Source organism: Notolabrus celidotus, chromosome 12, assembly GCF_009762535.1.
Source record: "Notolabrus celidotus isolate fNotCel1 chromosome 12, fNotCel1.pri, whole genome shotgun sequence".
In the NCBI taxonomy this organism is placed as follows: domain Eukaryota; kingdom Metazoa; phylum Chordata; class Actinopteri; order Labriformes; family Labridae; genus Notolabrus; species Notolabrus celidotus.
In genome coordinates this window covers 25072572-25089178 of record NC_048283.1, presented here as the reverse complement: position 1 = coordinate 25089178, position 16607 = coordinate 25072572, and the positions used below count along the sequence as shown (strand labels likewise).

At 42.8% G+C, this 16607-nt stretch overlaps 1 protein-coding gene across 5 annotated transcripts in view; it reads left to right on the top strand.

The window, feature by feature from the left end:
- Positions 1–16274, top strand: part of gask1a (golgi associated kinase 1A) — a 62921-nt gene extending 46647 nt beyond the window's left edge. For 4 of the 5 annotated variants that reach the window (XM_034698534.1, XM_034698533.1, XM_034698535.1 and 1 more), the window contains exons 4-6: positions 9724–9846; positions 11895–11998; positions 13547–16274. In XM_034698534.1, coding sequence (XP_034554425.1) covers positions 9724–9846; positions 11895–11998; positions 13547–13739 — 420 coding nt within the window. In that variant the 3' untranslated portion in view covers positions 13740–16274. The remainder of the gene's footprint in view (positions 1–9723; positions 9847–11894; positions 11999–13546) is intronic. The other variant, XR_004633381.1, reaches the window with a different exon arrangement.
- Positions 16275–16607: the final 333 nt, after the last annotated feature.

Genomic DNA, 16607 nt, shown 5'->3' with positions numbered 1-16607 from the left:
GGAGCGCCTTTGAAGGGATGATAAAACGTGATAAATATTCTGCTGTAAATGTTTAAAGTCTTACTAACGTCCTTGGATTGAGGAACACTGATAAATGTGTTATACAGGTGGAACATAAATTAGTGTAGGAGTTTGATGTGGCATTGAAATGAAAAAAGAATAAACTTCAGACTGAACCGACAGAAATCAGACTTTAGAGGGCCTGATTCACAAAAGGATTGTGCAGCTTTGGCGCCCCCTAAGCCTGTACATATGAGCCAGAAAGACGTCATCTGATTCACAAAGATTTACAAAGATGTACAAAGGTTAAAATGCAACACCTACTCTGCAGAGCACATAGCATCGCTGTGCATTGGTGTCTTTTGCAAACATTTTGATGAACCATCATGCATCAATTTGGGGAAAATAATGTGCAATTCTTGGTGCAATTAGTGGTCACAATCCATCCTAAGTGACTTCTCCCAAGAGTCGAGTACAGCCCTCAGGAAATCAAAATCCCTCTATTAAGAAAAATCTATCTCAAAAGGCTTTAAATCTACATGCTAAGGTCACATTTAGTCCTCATTAGGTGCATTTCGACCAAGAGTTGCGGGGTCTTTTAGCCCCCAGAACTACTTTACCCAGAACAAAAAGGTTCCAGTGCCCCCATTGTGGTCTGTGTTTTGACCGCAGGCTGAAGTCCCGGGTAGGTTGTGCAAATCAGGCCAGTGACGTATGGAGGAAAATAAAATAAAAGTAAATGCACTACACCACCAGACCATTAGAGGGCAGTAAAACAAAGACGAAGGCCATTGATCACAGAAGACACCATAGAAGCAGATGGACAGGCAGGTATCATTATGAGCAACACAACAGTTAGTCTGTTAGCATGGAAGAGACTCATCTTGCGCTGTTTTAGATGGTGCTATATTTCATCACAGATGGATTCACTGAATCAACACATAAGAGGAGATAAGCGCGAGTAGCAAATACGTTTCAACGCGACTTTAAAATCCTTATTAACTCAAAAGACCGTGGCAGAGATCTGCCGGTGTTTTGGTTTAAACAGAGACCCTGTTAACTGCCGACTTTCAGCCGGATGCATCCCTCCAAAACGTCTTTAGATGATCATCAAATATCTGATGAGGATATTTTGAAATCTTTCTAAAAAACTAAACTAGTTTGCATTCCCAGGAACTCCCTCTGTGTTTCAACAGCTGTGTAAACTCCACAAACACTGACACGTTCAGCTGAAGGTCTCCAGTTTACAGGGTCACTTTTAAAACCGTAACATCGGGAGAGACGCATTCGCGGTGGGTTTAGAGGAGACTACTGTTACAAGCTCCTAAATCAAGTGAATCACAGCTTCTTTCTTTGAAAAGTAAACACATACAAAAAAGATTGAACAAATAAAAACTAATGAAAGAAAGAAACCACAGATGTGTGTGATGTTATTTTGGACGGCGGGCAGAATAAAAACCCTGCGGTTTAATCTACCAATCAGACACGTTCAGCATTGCAGGCCTTGCCCCTCGAAAGTCCTGGGACCTTTGAAAAGTACTACCCCCTTAGCAGAGTCTTTTTACTACCTGAACTACATTTAGACCCAGGGTCCTCCAGTTGAAACGCATGTAGTTCCGGGGTAAATTTCGTCCAGTCGAAAAAAGCCTTGGGGTGTCAACTCACATCCTGTCCTAAAATCATGATGGCTCACTGTGCAGTGTTTTTCTGCCTCTGCATTTGTGTCTATATGCAGCATTATTCATGTACTTAGCGTAGCTGCCATACTGTGCATGTGTTTCAATCAGGCTCGGTCTTTCGACAGGGACATTGTTGAACATTTCACCTAGTCAGTGTTCGCTCTGACACCCTCCAGTTATGCTGCAGAAGCTGCACCGTGTTGCAGATTTTACAACCTGCACTAGTCATTTTGTCCTGCTTTGTTCTGTCCGCACGCTGAGATTGAATGTGTATCTAACACCCATCTACAGTGTGTGTTTATGTGTGTGTATGTGTGTGTGTGTCTGTGTGTGTGGGGCAGAATATGAATAACCCATGAGGCAGCTCTCTCCCCCTCGCTGCCAGAAGTCAATCCCTGTAACAGGGCCAAGCTCTAATAGCCTCCTATTGATCTGCTGAGAGCCGATGAGCACGCCTCTGAACACTTGTTCCTACCTGCTCCCTTAACACCTCCCTGGGCTCCGATAGCAGGGAACCAAACACCAAAGGCATAGGAAGAGCAGTGTGAAGGACGCACCCTTACCCATTCTCACTCACACACACACACACACACACACACACACACACACACACACACACACACACACACACACGCACGCACACGCACACGCACACGCACACACACACAGACGGTGTCAGAGGAGGACACCCCGGGGAGGATGGTGGAGCGGAGGGTAAGGTTACATTTTGGTGCAGGTTTTCAGAATAAAAGGCTCTCTGCTTCACAATGCTACCTGGCAGTTTCTCCCAGAGCTGTAAAGGAAGAATCGACCTGAGCTCAGCGCACTCAGCATGTTTGTGACTGACTCGGATTGAATCAGTTTAAAATGGGATCATGGTCGAACAACATGCAGAGTCTGAAGCCTGCTAACTGCATCTTAGACGAGCCCCACCCGTCATATCAGACTGATTTTAAGATCATGCTGAAGTTGGACATTGTTTTTCTATTCATGCTGCAGAGAGGTTTTATCCTCTGGCTCCTTTTGATGACATTATCGGCTCTTAATGAAATACTGTATATTGATGACTGCGGCATAGATTAGCTGCAGGCATTGATGTTTCCATCTGGATAAACTCAAACACTTTAACAGGATAACATTTTGATTTGCCCTAAACCTTGGTTTATCACTTCATATAAATCTAAATACATTCCCATCAACCTCAGCTGTTACTAAACCAACCATTTAAAAGCCATGAGGGATCAATCAATCTTTATTTATACAGCACCAAATCACAACAAATGTTATCCTCAGACTCTTTCCAAACAGAGCAGGTCTAGACTGTACTCTATGTTCTATTATTAACAAAGACACAACATCTAGACAGGATAAGATCCAGTCCCATCTGACAGACAGGACTCAGTCTGATCTCATCTTAATCCACCATGAGCAGAGACCTTTGCAGCATTTACCAAGTTACAGTGGGAAGGACAAACTTCCTTTAACAGGCAGAAACCTCCAGCAGGACCAGACTCATGTTAGACACACATCTGCTGAGACCGTGTTGGAGAGAGGGATAGAGGGAGATAAAGAGAGAGAGATGATAGTGGTGAGACAGATAGTAATACTTATAGCAGCTGGTGTCTGGCACGTCCACAGCAGCAGAGATCCAGAGGAACCTACGAGACAAGGGAGTTCAGGGACTCCAGAAAGGTTTATGGTTAGTAACTTTAATGGGACCATCAAAACCTTCTATTTTACAAATTATTTTGCAGCCCTTCTTTCCTTCTTTTTTTCCTTCATCTTCCAACTGGTGCATTTTGAGCGGCCACCAGGGTTCCCACACGTCCTGGAAAACCTGGAAAACCTGGAAAACAGTTGACCAGTTTTCCAGTACTGTAAAACACCTGGAAAATGGGAGAAAAAGTAAAATGTCCTGGAAAATCACATATAGTCCTGGTAAATAATTCCAACTTGGCTGCGTGCGACCTGACCCTATTAACAAAACACATCCCCATTCATTGAAAGTTGAGTGCATGCTGTGCTGGAAAAGACAGCGACACTGCACAACTTTTTTCACATCTTTTCTCCTTCACTTCATAATCATGCATTCACAGAAAACGGGGGTATATTGTTTATGTTTTATGGTACATGAACCTTGTAGAGTGCTCTTTTGATTCAAAGAGTCTTATATTTAAGTTATAGTGGGACCGATGGAGTCGGGCAGAGAGCTTGGGGGTCTGTGCCTCACAACTTTCTCTGCAGGCTGAGGCTCAATTATCGTACTCTAGCTCAGTTGTTCTCACAGTGGGGTCCTGGGACCCCTGGGGGTCCGCAAACCATAGCGTGGGGGTCTGTGAAATAATTTGAATACATTTCTAATAAATTATAAAATTGTGCTGTGTCATTACAAAACAGCATACACCATTGTTATGATACCATTTGGTGGCTTGAAGGGATATGTGAGTCTTGCTACTGTTAATTTTCTGAAAGCGTTTAAGATCAATTACTTGAAAAGTATAAATGCTGTCATGTTGAGTCCACAAGGAATGAAATGACCCTCTGTTTTAAAGTATACAAGTGGTATTTACTTGATTCAAATTGAAGTGTTATCTGTTTATCACTATGGTACAGGTCTAAAGTATTTACATTGATACGTTTTACAATACAAATAGTTCCAAGGGCAACTAAGAGTGCAAATGGTAGTAAGCATGTGCTTTAGTGACGGGAAGTTCGGCTCTTTTCAGAGAGCCGGCTCTTTTGACTCGGCTCCCAAAGAATAGTCGGCCTTTTTGACTCCCGAACGGCTCTTAATTTAGGATCTTTTGTAGCCGTATATTTTACCTTAACTTTGCAAAAAATAATGGTTTGTGTTGAAAACCCATTTACATACAGTGTTTCAATGAGAAGACTTATAATTGCCAAATGTTGTGCATTTATTCTGTTACAAAACCATTCTCACCCTGATCCTAGGGTTAGGGTTATGATTAGGGGTATGATTAGGATTAGGGTTAGGGTTAGGGTTAAGGTTAGGGTTAGGATTAGGGGTGTGATTAGGGTTAGGGTTAGGGTTAGGATTGGGGTTAGGATTAGGGTTAGGGTTAGGATTAGGGGTAGGGTTAGGATTAGGGTTAGGGTTAGGGTTAAGGTTAGGGTTAGGATTAGGGGTGTGATTAGGGTTAGGGTTAGGGTTAGGATTGGGGTTAGGATTAGGGTTAGGGTTAGGATTAGGGGTAGGGTTAGGATTAGGGTTAGGGTTAGGGTTAAGGTTAGGGTTAGGATTAGGGGTGTGATTAGGGTTAGGGTTAGGGTTAGGATTGGGGTTAGGATTAGGGTTAGGGTTACGGTTAGGGTTAGGGTTAGGATTAGGGGTGCGATTAGGGTTAGGGTTAGGGTTGGATTGAGGTTAGGATTAGGGTTAGGGTTAGGGTTAGGATTAGGGTTAGGGTTAGGGTTAAGATTAGGGTTAGGGTTAGGATTAGGGGTGCGATAAGGGTTAGGGTTAGGGTTAGGGTTAGGATTGAGGTTAGGATTAGGGTTAGGGTTAGGATTAGGGTTAGGGTTAGGATTAGGGTTAGGGTTAGGATTGGGGTTAGGATTAGGGTTAGGGTTAAGGTTAGGGTTAGGGTTAGGATTAGGGTTAGGGTTAGGATTGGGGTTAGGGTTAGGGTTAGGATTGGGGTTAGGATTAGGGTTAGAGTTAGGATTAGGATTAGGGTTAGGGTTAGGATTAGGGTTAGGGTTAGGGTTAGGATTAGGGTTAGGGTTAGGGTTAGGATTAGGGTTAGGGTTAGGATTATTAGGGTTAGGGTTAGGGTTAGAATTAGGGTTAGGGTTAGGATTGGCATGGCCGCCATGCTGACCAATCTAAACAAAGTTCTGCTGTGAGCAGGCTGGGACTGAGCACTGTGAGGGCTAAGCAGGGAAAGGAATAAACTGGGAGCCGGCTCTCTCTCGATGCGAGCTGGCTCTTCTGATTCACTATAAAGCATCGGCTCTCAGAGCCGCAGCTTTTGATCATGACACATCACTAATGTGCTTAATCTGTGTTACAATTATGAGGGGGCCATGGACAATTTTCTCACCTGTAAGGGGTCCCTGGCTCCAAAAAGTTTGAGAACCCCTGCTCTAGCTAGTAGGAGTGCAAACTCCTGATAGTGAAAACAAACGGAACAAAAAGAGCGACACAGCTGCACAGAAAATCCACGTTGTAGACATCGCTGATCATAATAGACATCACCATGCAGGAAGAAAGTTTACATTTTTTAATTCTCTGAGAGATCTTCAAATACAGAGTGCGTCTTTACACCGGGGCGATTTTTTTCAGAGTTTACTGATCCTCTGATCATTATTATTATTTAATTATTTCAGTAAGGCAGCTTCCTGATTCCTTTGCTGGCTCTTTTGTTTTTCTTAGCTCATTTTATATTTTTTGAGAAAAAAGAGGGTTAGGTTTGTTGCCCATCATTGTTACTTGGTTGCACTAATAAAGTGAAGTGCTGTACATCTGTGGTTGCATTATTCTATTATCAATTTGCCATAATTTTTAAGTATGTAAGAGATGATTTCATTGATAGCCATAGACTACATCTTTCAATGTAGACTTCCACTGAGAGGAACATATTAGACTATTTAGGAACTAAATTAGGAACTCAATTGAGACTGTCATACCAGCTTGATCATCAATGAAAATGTCCTGGAAATGTCCTGGAAAATGATCTCTGGAAAAGAGTGGGAACCCTGGGCCACTCGCTAAATAGAAAACTGTGCATGCTACAAGTTTGTCCATTCTTTGCAACAGTAGAAACATACGAAGGCAGCCTCTGGAAGGAGACTTGTGTCAATGTAGATATAAAAAGCTCATTCTAAATTAAGGAAAACAAAATAATTGTTATGTTCAGGTGATTTAACACCACATTAAACATACTTATGAGTATTATATTACATTTGTAAATAGTCTGATCTGATAAATGTTGCAAAACTCTGCGCACTGCTCCTTTAAAACCAGCTTAAAGCTGTTAAAAGGATATCAAGTGTGTGTTTTATAAAACGAGCCCATGACCATGAGCTTCGTGTCTCTTATTTAATGAAAGATACAAAAAAATCAGAAAATTCTCCTAATGAAAACCAGTCTTGCTCTAACCTGAACCTGAAGACCTCTTTTAGTTGTAAAGAGAAGTAGTCCTTCAATTGCAGCTTTACAGTAACTGCATAACTCATCCCACTCTGTCCTCATACCTGCTGAATGATGAACTTGTTTTTGATGGAAGAGAAGAAAAGAGGGCAGAAGGCAGCTGCTCAAACTTTTATTAAGGTCAATCCATGTCTGCACCATGAAGGATTCACAACGTAGTGAAGAAGTGTTTGTTTGAATTTGGCACCGTGATCGCCAGAGGCTGGAAGTTGAGAAAAGAGCAGCACCCACACAAAGTCAGATTGTATTTGAATAAAATCTTGAACGCGCTGCCCACACTGTTCAAGACGGAGAAGCTCAGTGAAGAAACAGAAGCAGAAACAGAAGCAGGCCCGAACGCTGAAACGAGGAAACACACACAGAGAATGCCAATGAAGGACGATGTGTGTATGCAGATTAGTTTAGAAAGATTGAATTAGATTAGAGGAAATGTTTACTGCTATACGGAACGTCTCATTACTGCTGAATATGGAGACATGAAGTCAAACTGTGTTTACAGTATCAGCCTCCACACGTACACTTCACAGTTTGTTCCACTTTAATTTCGTGTTGACTCTGACCACAGCAGTGCACCACATCTCCTCTTTCCCCAAGGCCTGCTGCTGCTCACTGGCACTGTAAGTCAATATTGGCTCGGTCTCCACAAGGCTGCTGGACCAAACTCAAAATCCATGTACTCCAGTGTGGGATAGAAATGTGGCAGCAGGGTGAGAAGTCTCCTAAAAGCACCACACGAGTGAGAGGAAACAGTGGAGGTTCAGCTTTACTGCACAACAAAGCACACAAGCAACTTCTCCACCTCGCACACACTCTGACCCGAGGGCACAGAGGTTGTGTGAGTTGCACAGGCTTGTAAAAAGACACACAAAGCGCACATTCTGCATATACGCGGAGGTTGAGCAAACACAAAACAAAACCCTGCGGTGGACCTGAGGGCAGAGCTCATTGAGTGTGTTTGCTTCTTGCTGTGTCAGCCTCACACTTTCACAGCACAGAGTAAAAGATGCTCTCATATTGTTAATCATTTCATCTGCTGCAGAGGAGAAGAGCTCAGTGAATAGACGGCACATTTACACCCCCACCAACTGTTTCTATCAAGGTGCTATCAGCCAGAGACTGAGAGGATGAAAGATGTGCACATCTTAAATCATGCACAACTCATTCCTGTCTGATTTGTTCCTCTGACCAAATGTTTTACAGCTTTTCCTTTGCCTTGTAGACTCTCTTGACATTTTTTCACCAAATGTTGTTGCTGTAGCCCGTAGGTAGGCTATAAAAGTGAATGCAAAGTGGAGGCACCTTAAACCTGCATCCTTTCTAAAGGACAAAGGACACAAAGAAGCACAACTGTTGAAAGTCTGGAAGAAAATGATCCTACTTAGTGCCACATTGTATGAAGAGCCCTTTAAAAACAAAGTCTGATTGATTGAAATGTGATCAAACTCGACCTTCAAAGTTGACCTTTTCAGTCACTAACTTTATCTCAAAGGTGTTAACCTACTCTATTATCTCATGAAGCAGGTGTTCCCTGATTTTAATTAGACCATGCTCCACCCGTTGTGTGTGCATGCACAGGTGTGGGACATTAGATCTAAGTTGTAGACTCTCACACAGGACTTCCACCAGATCCATGTCCAGTCCCTCTCCAATCCGCTGCCGTCCGGAGCAAGACCACTGGACAGCTGAAGTCATGTGACCGAGATTTTCCCACATAAATTACTGAATCAAGGATTCTACTCCTCCTCTCCTCATCCATGTTGTCTTTATGGTCCTCTGAAAACCTCTGACCTGTTGACTCCAGGCCTGGCTCCGCTCATCAATAGCGGTTTGTTGTTGTAGTTAAGTGAAATACAATCTGGTGATAACACAGAGTGTTTTATTCTGAAAATTAAGCGGATGTTTTCATTTTGTTTTGGTGCCTGACTTCCTGTCCCGCTCCATCTGCTCTGTTGAGATTGATGCGTCGTACAAGTCTTACATATCTGATCAGTTGCATTCCGATCTGCCGGATCAGAGATGCAGCCGGAAAGGAGCGGAGCGGAACGCAACAGAGTAGATCCAGTGGAAGTTAACACATTGAATAGAATAGAAACCTATCCGTGACGGATCGGAGATGGACCGGACACGGATCTGGTGGAGTTTGGCCTTCGCTCATCAACAGTGACGTGTGCAGAATCCCTCACCAGACAAATAACAGGCACAAGAGTGAATAAATGAGACACCACAGCACATATCTAAACATATTACTAAGCATGCATTGACTCCAGTATGGGCTGAAGTCTGTTAATGCAGTTTAAAGGAAAGTTAACGCAGCAGGAAGCTAAACGGAGGAGTCAGACTGATAAATCAGCAGTAAGACAAATCTCCTAAACAGATGTCATGTGGGCTGGAATTCCCCCGCCACAGGCATGTCCTGAGACGTTTAACTCCTCACTCATTATTTTATATTTCTGGCTGCCCTAACAGCGTGTGTTATTTTCATTTCTATTTGTCCAGAATCAAATGACAGTGACATGATTTAATTTGTACCCAGGAAGGAAGTGTGTGAACAAGTGTTTCTGATTTGTTGTGCATGATCACTTCATCTGACTGTCAGAATCAGATCATGAAGGGATGTGATGAGCCAACACTGGCTGCTTGTTTCAACATGACCTGAGCTGAAATGCTCGAATATAAAATCTGCCTGCATAGCATCTGCTTTATTTGAGACATGATGCATCATTTTGGCATCACTTTTTGCAACCTGCTCAGTCCCTCTGCAGTCCCACATGACCCCGAACGGGATAAGCTGTAAGGATAATGCATGGACTATTCTTTACAGAAGACATCACACCATCAAAGCTAACGAAATATGTGTTTGTGTCGTTTCAGGTGAATGACCGGCTGGACAGGTACTGTTGTGGCTTCACACCCGACCCCTCAGAGCTCTGCGTGGAGAACCTGCTGCACAATAAGTGCACCTACACCAAGGACCTGCTGCTGGTTCACATCCTGGTATGTATCACAGGTTGAAGTCGTGACACATTAACCCTGCAGGCAGCAAACTTTGAGATTAGTAAAAATGATTCTCAACCACAGGCGCCTCTAAAGCCCGTGGGGTGTTTTCTCTTTATTTACAAACGGAACAAAGAGCAGTGATTTTTACTCCATCAGAGGACGAGTTTACTGATCTGTGCTTTGATTGATGGCTTTATGAGGAAACAGAGAAGTAACTGCTTCTTTTCATGCCGTGACAAAGTGTTGTTTGATGTAAAAACTTTAAATGTCACTGTGTTTTTATTCCCACACAGTGTTTCTCACAGAATGACGATGTCTGTGGTGGGGAGGTGGCAACAAGGGAGGGGCTGTACATAAAATACTGAAACACAATAATCTGTTTTATTACATTATGTCATCCATCAAAGTATGTATGCATGAACAACTTTTTGAAATGAGCTGTTTGCAGAAATACAGAGCAGATTGTGTCCCCTACAGAGTCAGAAATTAAAGCATGACTGATCTGTTTTATTTCATCATCACTTTATCTACGAGGCCACGCTTGCACAGGGAGACGGCAGCTGTCACAAACTGGGCTGAGACATATGCATGCCATAGTATCCGATTTTCTTTTAGAGTTCTGCAGGTTGCAAAACCTGGTTTCTCAAAACCAGTATATAAGGGTTTGTACCTAAGGTGGCCCACAAGGCCCAAACGACTTTGCTTCTTCTGTCCGGTCAACATTAAAGCTATGTCACTTAGCGCCCCCTATGGGCCTGGAGCAAAGCATTTTTTTTTCCTTTGCAGATTTTTGAGGATTATAAGTGTTTTTTGCTTTGTATCATTTCTGTATTTGCAGCGCGTTTGATGTGCAGTTGTTTCATCTTTTTGCAGCATATTTCCTCATTAGCTGTGTTTCCTCTGTTTGGACTTTTGCATGTGCATTAAAGATGCATCATTTCTGCATTTGCATCTCGTTTCTCCTGATAAAGATCGCCTGCCCCCGTCGGCCACCGTTCATCCCTGTGTCTGAATTCGGGTTTACCAATCGGGTTATGATGTTTACATGCACAAATACAAAAATAGAATGCTTACAAACCCGATGAAAATGAGGATACTCAAGTCTATGTAGTCGACTCAGTGACAGCGTTTCTGTCTTGATACACACAGCAGCGTGTCCCGCCCTGCCTCCTACAGTTTCTCTTCTCCAAATGCGTCCGACCCTTTGACAATATTCATCAGGAGTGACGAGGGTCATTAATGACGTGGTGTTTTGTAACAATCCAAAACTAGAGATAGTGCAGCTGCAGGTAACTTTTAAGACAGCTGCGTCCCACTTCAATTAATGCACTAACAGGAGGGACACACTGAAGGTCCTCTCTCGCTCTCTTGGATCACCTGCATGTGTCAGATGCTGCAGGTTACCGGATGCAAAGGGCAGAAGGGGATGAGAGGCATGATGGTGGCTGTGAAAGGGAAAATGTAAAACAATACACTAAGCCTGCTCGCCAAGGTATCGTCAAGCTGTGGGGAACACTGTCAAATCCTCGTTCATCCACTCTGAGTAAATGAAAAAAGTAGATGCACCTCTGCTGCCCTGTTTGTCTGTGGTGCACAACATTTAGTTGCTGCCACTCTTCCATGGCAACGCAGGAAAATAATCTATATTTAAGTGACACCAAAGAAGCATAGATTGAACTCCCGGTCGCGTTGATCTATGTGATTTTCTCAGCTAGAAAATGAGCTCTCAGCCGGCAGCTGTTTGCTCCTTATGCTACATGTGATTTGTATTGTTCTCTGCAGCATGTAAAAAGAGATAATGCTGTTGTGTGGAAAACGCAGCAGGATTATTTTTCCGCTCTGCAGATGAGCTTAAGATTGAAACAGTTCTTACCTGCTGAGATGATACCTGATTCTTCTTCTATTGTTCTGTTTCAATAACCTGATCTTACGCTGATGTTTATGCCATGACCACCGGATCACAGCAGGCCTTATCGTCCGTGCAACACTACTCCCTTTCATGTGTTATGCTTCAATAAATGTGATTATTGTGTGTGTGTCTTCAGGTGAGGAAGGCGGATCCCTCCAGACTGGTGTTCATAGATAACGCCGGCCGGCCCGAGCAGTCTAGTGACAACCTGAACTTCAGGCTGGTGGAGGGCATCGATGAGTGAGTACAGAGCTCTACTGAAGGAAGATGCAAATGAGAGTTTTCTTTGGCCTCGTTCTGGCACACAGGCGCCGTAAATTACACCAGACAGAGTCAGAAACATTTGGGGCTCACAGCGGGCACAAACAGCGCTGCCAGGAAATGTTCCAAGACAAAATAAAACACATCTAACGACATATTTCCCTGGTGAACGGCTTTCAAATCAGCAGCACAGAAACGTCCGCTGCAAGCTTGTTAAGGCTTTGTTGCTCTGTCTGTCTGATTAGATTAGAGTGCGTTCAATTAGCCTGCCACTCAATATGCTGAATGATTCGGGTCTGATGGAAGCACCTATTCCTCTGTCACTTAGGATTACCAAGCCTTTACAGAAACAGCCTTTATTCATCTCAAGTACAGACTGGAAAATGAATAAAAATAGAGTCTAAATGTTGTATTTTTCAGCATCACTCAACAAGATTTAGCAATTAAAAGGAAATATTGTTTACCTCACAGAGATGGTGAGTGACTCATCTTTCTGGGAGTGTATGTTTCTGAGCTTCCCTCATGTTGAAACTGATCATTCTTCCAATCTGATTCGACGTTTTCCTTAGCTGAAACAGACACACTGATAAGAATGAAGGATGCAATCATGTGAAAACAGCCCTTCTGAGTCACAAGGCTCCTTGGAGGAGATGTTCTGAACACCTAAAGCAAACCGTGCTTGTTCTCTGCGCACAGGTTGCCAAGTTTCGTGAGTTATTTCAGGCACACAGTGTTCAGAAAGTGAAAGTCTCATTTGTTCTCACACAGACAGTGTCGGGTTTCTGCATAGTGGAGCACTTCTGAGGCTTGGATGGACATGACAGTCTCATGGTGGAGTCTCAGTAATCTCTGTACACAGAAATCTGCATACGGTGCAGAATCTGTTGAAGAGGGGCAAGGATCCTGGTCCCTGAAGTTCTCTTGGTTCTGTCTGTGGTCTGACTAGTATTTACTATTCACAGGCTGAGTAGGCTTTGGATGTGTGCAGAAAAACATGACTCACTGGGGGAAATGTTATCCTTGGACCATCAGCTGCCATCAGACTACAATTTTGAATCAGTTAATCACAGATATCTGCATATGGGTGCAGATAAATCAAATCAAACACGCTTGTTCTCAACTCCAACTCTGTTCTTGCATTTAAAGCTGCTGGTTGGACTCGTCAACATATCTGATATCAGATTCTGTGATATCCACAGGCAACATCACATGTCTGCAAACATTGGTTTCCCATTTGGTGTCCACAAATCTGTAAATATAAGGAGTATGCCCCTAGTGTCCAATGGAGGAACTACATTTCTTTACGGATGTATAGAAACCTGATAGAAAAATAACTGCAACCATGTCAGATGTGTCGGTGCCATCAAGGAATGAACACTAGCGGGGGAAAAACCCTATTTTTAAATGTGCATAATTTAGCAGAATAATATTACTCAGATTCGCATTGAGTTAGTTAGGATATGTCTTAACTGTCTTGAACATCTTAATGAAACTCCAACAAATCACTGGTCTTGTTCCTGTCGTCAGGTTTCCAGAGAGAGCGGTGGATGTGCTGCGTTCAGGCTGCCTGGAGAGTCTTCTTCTTCGCTCCCTCTACACGGACAGAGAGTTCTGGGACAGCCAAGGGGGGGCCAGCGGTCTCAGGCCTCTGATCCAAACTGTGCAGCACAGAGGGAAGATCCTCCTCCAGCACATCAGGGACAAAAAGCTACAGCCGTAGAGGGACCTGTGACCGAGCGGAGCGGATGGAAGCATGGATTTCAGACATCATTGGGGTTATAAGCGGATTATCAAGATGACATTTATGAAATGGTACAGCGTCTTTAGGCTAAGTGTGCTGATATTTTTGATGCCTGAAATGCAAACCTTTGTTGGAAAGCAAAGGGAGCGAGATACTACGACTTAACACAAACTGCTGTGAGATTAAAGTCTTGAACATTTATTGACATTTAGCCGGATGACGACAGTGCTCAGAAACAAACACCACAAAAGTATTTATGAGCTTTTCATTGACTAAGCAGTTAACCGTACCACAGCATACCTCTCCACTGGTGGATGATAGTTTACTGATACGACAGGGAGGAAATCTGTTCAATGCAAATACCTTCAGATGTTTGAAATGAAAACACTTCTAAATAATCCGCCTTAACACCAAGTGCATTCAGTAGCACAGACAGAGACAGACAATCGCCACCGTGAAAGCAAAAAATCACAAACATACTGAAGATAAAGAAAGAAGAAACTTTAAGTTTGTGCTGATTTTGGTGCCCCCCGTGGACGAAGCAGTCTTTGCTAATTCTGCCTGTAACTGGTAGCTCTTCTGTTATTGGTCTTGTTTGCATTTTTAGGTCATGAAAACACATTAATATTAATTTCAGTCTGTTTCACAACCAGCTAAAATCTCCTCACAGGGGCTGTTCATTTAACACTGAACAACATCCAAAAGGTTTACATGTTTACAATTTGTAACTAATGGCTTTTTAAGATTTTGAGAAGCAAGGTCATCCTCAATTTTTCTGGAATGCTTTTAAAAAATTCTCTGGCTGTGGTCATTAACAGTCAAGTCACTAAGGACATATTTCACCGTTTGAATGCTGCTCTTATTCCTTGTAATTCACATCAAACCAAACATTTCCATTGAAGGTAACGTTAGGTAAGATGAACAGGACTTCTGCAGGAATATTCATGTTGACATTTCTGTCCTCTTCCAGCTCTCCTTCTTCTCTTTGACGTTGACTCACCTTTAAACATGAACAAGTCAAAAGTTTCAGCTTTGAACATTGTGTCTGTCATCTCTACCTCTTCTGGTTTCAGTGACTTTGTAGGGATCAGCAGCTTAGAGATGCTCTCACCAGATCTGGATTGCAGGACAGGATGGTGCTCCACTTCTCCCTCTCAGAGGGTTCAGTAGCTCCTCAGGCTGCTCGCACATCTGTGCCCACTAACTGTCATTATTTCCCCACTAAAGACCAGCCTGAGACCACACTAACGTTTTTACCACGGTGTCAACAGGCAGAGGTGACCACAGACTGAATTGATGTGACGTGTGATCATGGTGTCCCTGGATGTTTCTTTTGCTATTGAGAAGAATTAGCTTTTATGGAGTTTTGACCAATCAAAAGCAAGTAGGTCTAATAATTGATCTCTAAAGCTTTATAAGATTTGTGACTTTTTTTAACCATCATTGTTGATATTAAATCTTAGAATCTGAGACAAACATTTGCAGCCATTCTGAGAACAATCATAACTAAACACCACAGTCGGGTTGCTAAAGTATAACCATCCCTCCAACAAAGTGCACAGAGGACCAAAGTGATTGTGTCTGTGATCAAACATGAGCCTGAAGGTAATCAGTGTGTCGGTGAGTTTTAGGACTGGCAGGTTGTTACAGCACACACTCAGGCTCTCATGTTTTAAGTGTCTAATTCACGCTGATAGTTTGATCATCTGCACAAAGTAAAAAAGCCCCTGTTGCTCTGCCTGTTGATAAGCTCGTCACTCAAAACACATTCATACTTTTCATCCCAACATCTCACTAAAAGTCCCTCGCAGGAGGAAAATACGAGCAGCGAACAAATCATTCCCCCGTTCTTTCACAACAGATGAGCGCTGATTCTGCCAAACAGTTTGGTGGAGAGGCAGAGTCTATCTTTCTCTATTTTAATATTTCACAGTGAGCCAACTGCAGATCGAGGGATTGATTCAGCAGGATGTCTGTTTTTAGGAGATAAGCTCTTCTTCTTTTTAATCGAGGGATTAAAAATGGCTGTCAGCAAATAGCTTCTGGACCGGATCCTGGAAGCCTTTTGATAAAAGTGGACCATATATGTGTGTGTGTTTGTGTGTGTGTGTGTTTGTGTGTGTGTTTCTGTTATTCACAGTGGCTGTCCTTGCACATTGTTGAGATGCACAGCAGGGCAGAAGCAGAAGATGAAAGAGGAAGGATGAATACGGGATGAAAATGAAGCGTCATTAGGAGAGGACGAAGCTGAGCTGTAACAGAACAGACTTTGAGTTTCTGCGTCTCGTGAAAAGCTCTGATGATATCACTCAAAGCTGCTTTATGTCTCTGCAGCTCTGAATTATAATTCCAGTCATATTGTCAGTTCTTGGATTAATGACATCTTCTGTGGCTTTCTCTTTCATCACTGAGTAAATGTCTGTAATGAGAAATGGTTTAAACGTGTGATCCTGTCTTTATCCTCACTTGATCTCCGACATTAAAGGCTTTTTTTTTTCATGTGTCAAACCACCACGAGTCGAGTGCTAGCCGCCACTTATTACTTTAATTTCTCAGCTTCATATGGTGTTTTTTTGTCCAACTCATTAAGACCAATCTGGATTAAGAGAGATTTTATGCTTTCGTACATACATTAAGAAGCATGCGTGCTGCACTGTCAATACAGAGCGGTTCAGAAAGCAGGATTTGTGTTAAAAGCTTGAAAAGAAAGTAGGCCTTTTTAAAATAACCAGGATTATTATAAACCATCTTTTTAGTACATATGAATTCCTCTACATGATCTCAGTAAGCTCAATCACATCAGAGCTGCAGTACTGGACTAAAGCCTGACTCAGGCTCTAATTTCTC